Source organism: Anolis carolinensis, unplaced genomic scaffold, assembly GCF_035594765.1.
Source record: "Anolis carolinensis isolate JA03-04 unplaced genomic scaffold, rAnoCar3.1.pri scaffold_31, whole genome shotgun sequence".
NCBI classification, from domain to species: Eukaryota; Metazoa; Chordata; class Lepidosauria; order Squamata; family Dactyloidae; genus Anolis; species Anolis carolinensis.
The window spans coordinates 331,144-340,840 of NW_026943840.1; the positions used below are offsets into that span (position 1 = coordinate 331,144).

A 9,697-nucleotide genomic window follows, 5' to 3' on the forward strand; every position below is an offset into this window, starting at 1 on the left:
AAACTACCAACAGGACAATTGGGCTTCTCTGTTACCACTGTCGGAGTTTGCCTACAACAATGGAGTTCAAGCTTCTACAAAAGAAACGCCGTTCTTTGCAAACTACGGTTTCCATCCACGTTTCTTTCCCCCTGTCATTGAAACTTCAGAAGTTCCCGCAGCAGAGGATTGGCTGCAGGAACTCACAGCGGTGCAACAACTTTTGCTCCAGCAACTGGACCAAGCCAAGGAGGACTATAAACGTCACGCGGACAAACATCGCCAACCGGGCCCCGAAATCAAGGTAGGAGATCGGGTTTTTCTGTCCACTCGCTTTTTGCCCTCCCATCGCCCTTGCCGGAAGTTAGATGCCCGTTTCATTGGCCCCTATCCAGTGGTGGCGCAATTAAACCCCGTGACTTTCAAACTCCAACTTCCGCGTTCAATGCGCATTCACCCAGTGTTTCACCGCTCCCTGCTCCTTCCGGCGGATGGTGTGCGTCCTGATACAGACCAACCGGCCCCCCCTCCTGTTTTGATGAATGGGGAGGAGGAGTTCGAGGTTGAGGACATTTTGGATTCTCGCTTTCACCGCCGCCGCCTACAATATCTCATTGACTGGGTGGGTTTTGGCCCTGAGGAACGCTCTTGGGAAGACGCCTCCACAGTCCATGCTCCTGATCTAACCCGTCGCTTTCATCAGACCTATCCCGCCAAGCCGCGACCTCGCGCCTCGGGGAGAGAGTCCCAGTTTGGGAGGGGCCTTGAGGAGGGGGATAGTGTGATGACTCATGGGCCTTGTAGTCCTGCTCATGACATTGTAATGCCTGATGAAGAAGAAAACTTGGGTTTTTTACCTTCCCAGTCAGAACTGGAATCTTCTCAGCCAGATCTTTCCCAGACAGATCTGGGAACCTTGCACCTGCAAGAAAGTTGTGTCCCAGAAGTATGTCAAACAAACCCAGAGCCTACATCTCCCGTGTTCTCTCGCCATGAGTTTTGTAAACAACAGAGGGGTTTGGAAGCAGCTTCGCGCAGGAGTGCTAGAATTGCAGCTAAGAATGTAGCCAATTAAGCCTGCTTTTCGTGAGAATCTTTAAGGAGTCAAACATCTGGTCTCAGAGTTTAGCTTTCGTTTCTGGTTCCCAGAGAACTGCTTCGGCGGGAAAGTTAGACTCTATATAGGTGTTTTACCCGCGTAGTAACTTTGCGGAGTCAATTCGTCAGCCTCCGGAGCGAGTTGTGTCTGGACAGCGCGCTCCGTTTCAAGCCTCGTCCCTGCTCAAGCCTTGTCCTGCTTTCCAGCCTTCGCTCCTGTTTCCCAGCCTTGTTTACCTACGGACCTTGCCTTGTTTACCAGGACTAAACCTTGCCTTGTTTCACGGATTTTACCAAGTTATTCCACGGACCTTGTTCTTGTTCCTCGTTACCTTGTTCCACGATTCAAGCCTTGTTTCAAGTATCAAGTTATTTCCTAGCCTTGCTCAAGTTTATGGACTAAAGGACCTTGTCATCTCCCCTCACTTTGCCCGGCAAAGTGAGTGTTTCGGTTATTGGATTACAATTTTGGACCTTAATATTTCATATTGGACATTGCTTTTTTGGACTAATTTTGACCTTTCCCGAAAGGTCTGCTTCTGGACTAACTTTTACATTTGCTTTTATTAACTTTATATATTTCCTTAATAAAGATATTAGATAGAATCTGGCCTCTGCGTATGGTTATTGGTGCTCTGTAGCCTGGGTCGTGACAAGGGGTGGAGACACGGTTTAATTAATATCTTGCTTTTCTTCCACGGAACATGCAGCAGCAGGGTATATGACGTTCCTCAACTTCAGCAAGGTCAATGTACCAAACGCCTTCAGATTATACCCTGGAACCGTAAATACTTTGCCTTTAATCAAAATGTCTAAAAAATCCAATCCTACACAAAGCCAGGTAAATATACCATAAGCAAAGAAAAAAGAAAAAACCACACACTAAATGTCCTGATTCTAGAGGATATTTATTCTATGTACTTCATAGACACACAAAATTTTGTTCCAGAATTAGTGCATAATGCAAATAATTAGCCAACAGAAACAATTCTGAATAACTGTAAATTTGTTTGAGAAGATATATAGTATGTGCTAAATTTCTGTTCATATGTTCTTACATGTGTTCTAGTGGCTGGCTTAAATGTACCGCATGCAAGAGTGATTTTGCTGAAATTAAGGTCCGCATGCAAGAGTGATTTTGCTGAAATTAAGGTGAAACAAGATATAAATGTAAATATATAAATTTGGATACATAATTCCAAAACAGGAGTGGGGCAGTGCAGCCTGAGGACCCTGATGACTGATAAAAATCAGCTTTGACTTTTGGCAGTTGTATGAATAACAGACTTCTAAGACAATCTGTTATTGGCAGGTCTTGTAGACTTACTTCAATGGCTTCCTTAATTTGAGTCTATCCACTGATAATGATGTAGTCATTTCCACTGATAATTATGTGGTCATCTTTTTTCCCCCTACTGCCTCCCCAATTGTGATTTTGTTTTGCCATATGACTTCTCACCTGAGGCAGTCTTTCACCCTTTTTTTAAAAGTGACTACATTGGGGCAAAAAATTCAGTACCCCCCCCCAACTTCCCTTAACCCAATAAGGCACTATTCCTGCTTTAACTGTGGAAATTCCTGTATTCCTAGGACTTGGATTAAGTATCTTGGCAATCGTATACATTTGTATATCTAATTCACTGACTGCCTTAACAGCAGACCTGTGCATGAGAGCTTATGTATTATGACAAAACACTTCTGAACACTTGATTTTTCACTAAAGGCAGTTCACACATCCAGGTGGGAGTTATCAATACACTTTGAGGTCTACGTCAGGTGTTACAGTTAAACCATGAACAAAGTGCTGCACTGATTAAGCTGCTGGGCTTTCACTCAACCATTTTGCCTTGACACAATTCCAAGCGCAGCAGCAACAATTGCATTTTTGATTAAATGAGTATAAAGGAGAGAATCAAGCAATCCTTTCTTTTCCTTGTTAACTTGCATGACTGTGATGACACATTACAGCTTCACCTTCATAATAATGAATGGCTGCGACTTCTGGCAATTCAGCATCTATAAAATCACAACTGTCTTCACCCCTAAACAGTCATTATCAGCATCCCTAATGCAACTTCTAAATGCCTTCTTACAATTGCATTTATAACACTTGGAAAACATCAGCTTGTTTACTAGCTGATGGCTTGGGTTCTAATGGCAGGGATTTCTTAAAAGCTGGAGATAATTTCATCAGAAAGGCAGCATGACAAGAATACTTTTCTTTGGGTGTGGGATATTTCAGGTACAAAGTTCCTCCTGACTGACAACAAGAGAACTGGTGTTTTAAAGTAGGAATGAACAAAAGGCAGGCTTCCTTGATCTACCTGGCCACTGGTAGCAAATATTTGGGCAATACCAAAGTAAGATATGTGCTAGAGCTGCACTATATCACTACATTTTAATTTACTTTCTTAAACTGTGGGTCCCGACCCCAAAAGGAGTCCTTTTAGCACATTGTTGGGATCCCAAAAAAATCTGGCAACAGTAAATATTTTCGGAATGCCACCTAGTGGCTATTTTAGACCATTACACAAATCTGTTGTGTGGCCTTTATAGTGGACTCTGCAGAAGATGCTTCAGTTGAACTTCATAAAAAGGACAATCAGCTTGTTTAGCAAACCTTGCAAACGTTGATTTGGTATCAGTAAAAGACTGAGGAGTTTAAAAATCCCTGCACTATATGACACAACTTGTATTCCATAAGGATTCCGGTGCTTGAAATCTATGTTCACAATGTTATCCCCTCAGTTTCCCAATACGATCCATGAACCTCCTCACACGATCGGGATCAACCGTCTTTGTCCAATGGCCATCTTTCTTGAAATGTGAGCCAACGATCAAGCCATTTGCATCCAAGTAGTCCTTCACATTCCCCAAGGTGACTCCAGATCCTACCAGCACCGGGATCTTCACAGCATGTCCAACCTCTAGAGAAAGTTAATGAGGGAAACTCCTAATAAATCCTTTAAAGAAAGCTAATTGTAGCCATAATTGCTTTAAAAATTGCAATCCTGCACTAGCTTTATGTTGTTTACATATTTCAGTGTGCAGTTCCCTATCCTTGAGGTTTATGAGCCCTGTTTTGATGCACATATGATGGTTTCATAAGCAAAGATACACACAGTGGTTTGTGGATACATGGAACTAAACAATGTGGGTTCAAACAAATTGTTTTGATGACCCACTTTCGGGGGGCTTAGTTTGCACCTTAATATAGCATTTAAGTTCTTGGGCAACTGTAGTTTCATCATTTCACCTTTGGGTAAAATGGATATTTTATGATTGGCCAGATATATTGCCATCATCTTGTAAGGAGCTGCAGTGGCGCAATGGCTTAAACCCTTGTGCCAGCTGGACAGCTGACCTGAAGGTTGGGTTGCTGACCTGAAGGTTACTGGTTCGAATCTGTGAGATGGAATGAGCTTCCGTCTGTCAGCTCTAGCTTGTGGGTACATGAGAGAAGCTTGTCTGCAGGATGGTAACACATCAGGATGTCCCCTGGGTAATGTGTCTATAGACAACCAATTCTCTTACACCAGAAGCAACTTGCAGTATGTTCTCAAATTGCTTCTGAAACTATTTAAAAAATCTTCTAAGTAAAAGTGCATATGGCACTTTCTCAGTTGTCTAAATACATACACACCGGACAAATAAAGATTAGAGACCACAATCTAGGCTACTTTAAGTTACTTCTTATAATTGGGCCTTGGTTTTTTTCCTTACCAGGTCAGTAAAGATGAGCCATCTTGAGTCTCCTTGTGGAGAGAAAAAGCGGGATATAAATAAACATTATTATTATTATTATTATTATTAGTAGTAGTAGTAGTGAGCCCCGGTGGCGAAGTGTGTAAAAGCACTGATCTGGAGACCAAAAGGCCCCAGGTTCAAACCCCGGGAGCGGCGTGAGCGGCCGCTGTTAGCTCCAGCTCCTGCCAACCTAGCAATTCGAAAACATGCAAATGTGAGTAGATCAATGGGTACCGCTCCAGTGGGAAGGTAAAGGCACTCCATGCAGTCATTCCGGCCACATGACCTTGGAGGTGTCTACGGACAACGCCGGCTCTTCGGCTTAGAAATGGAGAGGAGCACCAACCCCCAGAGTCAGACATGACTTGACTTAACATCAGGGGAAAACCTTTACCTTTTACCTAGCAGTATTTTCCTAGTGCTAGACTCAGGTCTCCATCTTAAAACTACAGCTCCTTGTAAGATAGCAAAGAGCCTTTATACTTCTTGTGCTTATGTTCCTCCATCTAGCTGGCATTTCCTTGCTCCTGAGTAAATGTTTAATTATCAGTATTCTTCTTTAACATACTGCATGTTCAGTAATCATCATTCTGTTTACAATACTATATTTAAACAGGGTAAACCCGTATGTTTTTAAAATGGTTGTATTAATTTAAAAGAAAGCCAGCAAACATGCCGACAAGGATATACAAACCCTCAGTTCCCACATTCTGTGACCAATGCCAAACAAATAAAAAGGGGGAGTGACTAATAAAGCTTTTTTTTTTCGTGTCAGGAGCAACTTGAGTTGCTTCTGGAGTGAGAGAATTGGCCGTCTGCAAGGACGTTGCCCAGGGGACGCCTGGATTTTTTGATGTTTTTACCATCCTTGTGGGAGGCTTCTCTCATGTCCCCGCATGGAGCTGGAGCTGATAGAGGGAGCTCATCCGCACTCTCCCCAGGTAGGATTCGAACCTGGCAGCTTTCAGGTCAGCAACCCAACCTTCAAGTCACTTAGTCCACTACGCCATCTGGGGGCTCCACTAATAAAGCTGGAAACCATTATATTATACTCTTCTCCCTTTTTACCTCAGTTTTCAGAGATGAATGATCAGATCAGAACACAAACTGAATGGACTTATTTTGTACTATGATGAAAGGAATCCAATTGTGCCTACATTTTAGGAGCAGCAGGAGTTCCAATGGCGCAGACAGGCTCAATTTGCTGACATTGATCTCCATTAGAAGGCCAAATTAAATATCATTAAAAAAGTCGAATGAACTTTGTTTGCTCCAGTTAGATTTGTGGCACTAAGATGTAGCCATTTTGGTTCCCTTTGAGGAAACAATGGAGTGTTATCTGGCAAAAATAGGGCACATGCTCTTCTTTCTCATGCAGGTTGTACAGGAGATACATTGGACATGTTATTTATTTCACATTTCCATTACACTATGTGACATGATTTTGGTTCCTGTGTTACAAATGTCATTTCCTAATTGGGTCTATCATTTTTAAAAAGTGGAAAAAGTTTATTAAGCTGCACTTTGTTTCTGCAGGAGGGCCATCCTGCAGCACATTTTGCTATAGTTTTCCAATAAATATCTCATCAAGTCTCAACCCAATCAACCTAGTTTGTGGCAGCTACAAAAATTAGGTTTCTGGAGTAGAACAACCACTTTCAAAGTAAGGACTGCACAATTAAAAAGAAATAACACTTTCAAACCACAAACTGAATTTTTTTCAAATTTGGTTACATAGTGTTATCCTACTCTCTAATAATTTTGAGGCTCCAAGCAGATCATACAAACTTTGGGAGAAATAAAGGACAGATATGATGAAAGGAGGACGATCACCCAAATAATCTTTTGAACTGATATATTCATCTTTCTACTTTCAGGTTATTTATTCTAATCCGTTGAGCAAGAGGCTCAAACTATATCTGAAAAAAGAAACCCTACAAGGACAGCTGAGCACCCATACAGATCCTGAACAGTATATTGCGATTGGTTTGGATGGACATTTAGGAAGTGGGAATTGGTTTGGTGGATATCTGGGGTCCCATAAACTCAAAATGGACAGTCCTTTTGACAAATAAAGCTTCCCAGGTCTCTTACGTCAAGTAGCTGAACCTGATAGGTTTATGGATCTACAGACTTGTCATAAGGGATCAAATCAGTCTCATAATGGCTGTTTGAAGGAATTACATCAAGAGTGTCATCTTTTCTGTCTGGCATTTATTGATCCAACAGCTCTGTCCTAGAACATGTACAACCTTTACAATAACTTCATGCATTTGTAATTACTCACCAAAACCGAACTCTCCTCGGTGTCCTGCAGTTATCATTTGCACTCAATTCCGTCAGATGATGTTCTTTTCTAGCTGAATGTCATTCCCAAGCTAAATCTCCTATTTTTCACCCTATTTTAAGAGTTATGCTTTTAATTTACTTTCATTAGAAGTAACCTTTCAAAAAAGGTTATGAAGAATGTCATCATTCATGAGCTACAGCTATCAGAAATGAAGCCATTCCATCCTTTTTTAATTAAGAGAAATGAGAAATATGTGCATCCACGTATATGGTTATCTGCTTGCTGTGACAGGTAGTTACAGCAGACAAAAACTGTCAGATATGCCACAGTGGGTTACTGTGAGCACACTTCTGATCATATCTAACTTTTCATATTAGGTTAAAGTAAAGTAAATCATAGAAGGTGAAGCAAGAATGACAGACACTACTCATGCACAATCATTTTTTTTACATAACAAGCCAACACACCCATAGACATGGGTGGGGAGGGGACACATGAGTTTTAAAGTGTATTTATTATATTTTAATTTATTTTTACCACACTGTTACTATGTTTTTTAACTTTTCTATTACGCTTTTCAAACTTGACTAAGTATGAGATTGTTAGCCGCCTTGAGTCCCCACAGGGAGAAAGGTGGGATATAAAGTTACTAATAACTTTATTTGATTTTGTGGGATGTACATCTTGCAGCATATTTTGCTATGGTTTTCCAGTTAATATCTCATCGAGTCTCAAGCAATTCAATACATACATATAATGGATGTAAATGAGGCGTCTTCTAATGGAACTTCTAAGTACACTCCACCTTGTTTTCTAACAGCCAGTAGGCTGTTAGGAATTGTAGTACCAGTTGAATTCCAAAACACCTGGAGGAGGGTCAAAGCTTGCCCATGTCTGGCCTAGTCAGTATGTCAATGCTGATTCTAAGAGTATGGTCCCCAAAAGTTAGCCTTTGCAAGTGACAGTGACAGGTTAGTACAGTTCCGACCTTTCAGTTCCTTGGGATCTGCCTCTAATCCAGTTGCTGTTCCAGTTAATATCACCCCATCAGCCAGGAAGAATTCAGCAGCCTTAGCCGTCTCTGCTATGTTGACATCAGCTGTCAGAGCGTGAGAACTGTCAAAAGCAGAAACACAACCTACTCACTTGGAGCAAACATATCTGTTACCAGTAAACTTATTTTCCTACTATATGCTTTTAAAATAGCTGAAGGATAGATTTTCAGTCTTTTAATAAAAGATTATTTTATTCAGCAAATAAAATGCAATAAATAACAGGAAAACTGTATGGTATGTTCTACATACAATGGATCAAGACTAAATAGATTACACATTTTTTTCTCCTGGGTTCTAAATGTCATTTCCTAATTGGTTCTATCACAAAAACATGGAAAAAGATTATTAAACTGCCAAAACTTTGTTTTTGCAAGAGGGACATCTTGTTATAGTACATTTTCCTCTAGTTTTTCAGCTCCCTGTCGGCCATTGCCACGCCCAGCTCCTTCAAGGTTAAGCCAGTCACTTCAAGGGTACCATCCATCCATTTTGCCCTTGGCTGGCCTTTCTTCCTTTTTCCTTCCATTTTCCACAGGATCAGTATCTTTTCCAAACTTTCCTGTCTTCTCATTATGTGGCCAAAGTACTTCATCATTGCCTCTAATACCCTTCCCTCCAGTGAGCAGTCGGGCATTATTTCCTGGAGTATGGATTGGTTGGATCTTCTTGAGGTCCAAGGCACTCTCAGAATTTTCCTCCAACACCACAGTTCAAAAGCGTCTATCTTCCTTCGCTCAGACTTCCTTATGGTCCAGCTCTTGGATCCATAGGTAACTACGGGAAATACCATTGCTTTAACTATGCAGACCTTCGTTGACAATGTAATGTCTCTTCTTTTCAATATTTTATCGAGGTTGGTCATTGCTCCCCTCCCCCCAAGAAGAAAAGGTCCTTAAAAAGTTTTTAAAAACACTTCGTTTTTGCGGGAGGGACATCCTGCAGCACATGTTGCTATAGCTTTTCAATGAATATTTCATCACTGAGTCTCAACCAATTCAATCTAGTTTGTGGCAGCCACATAAACGAAGTTTTTGGAGTAGAACGACTACTGTCAAAGTATCACACAATTAAACAGGAATAACACATTCAAACCAGGAACATAACATTTTCCACATTTTGTTACATAGTGTTTCTTTTGATGTGTTCCTCCTATTTACTCTTCAGTTGCAACATACATCAAGGTATGACACATTGAAGCACTAACACTAGACTTTGACTTCCACTTTTGGAAACATTTACTGAGTCTGTGCAAGAAAGGAAATCAATCTTTAAAAATAAATATTTTGTATTTGGCCAAATGTAATGTTACAAACTTTAGGAACAAGCAGATGATGCATTCGATAGACGTGCTTTGCACAATCTGTGGCTCTGGCTTCTGTAGCTGCCATATGTAAGGATTTTTTATTTATTAAAATAGATAAACATTTTAAGTGTTTGTTGTGTACAGTGAAATATTTTCAAGTTATTAATGTTTCATTATCATTTCTCACATAATATCTTTTTTTTAAGAGATTGCAGTCTTCTATTT

At 40.8% G+C, this 9,697-nt stretch overlaps 1 protein-coding gene across 1 annotated transcript; it reads right to left on the bottom strand.

Moving 5' to 3' along the window:
• Positions 1-1,966: 1,966 nt before the first annotated feature.
• Positions 1,967-8,230, bottom strand: LOC134292326 (uncharacterized protein F13E9.13, mitochondrial-like; the record flags this gene model as incomplete). Its single annotated transcript, XM_062966811.1, is given in 2 exon segments — positions 1,967-4,004; positions 8,103-8,230. Coding segments are annotated over 2 exon segments (319 nt in total), but the record flags the coding sequence as incomplete, so codon positions are not given.
• Between the last annotated feature and the right edge of the window lie 1,467 nt (positions 8,231-9,697).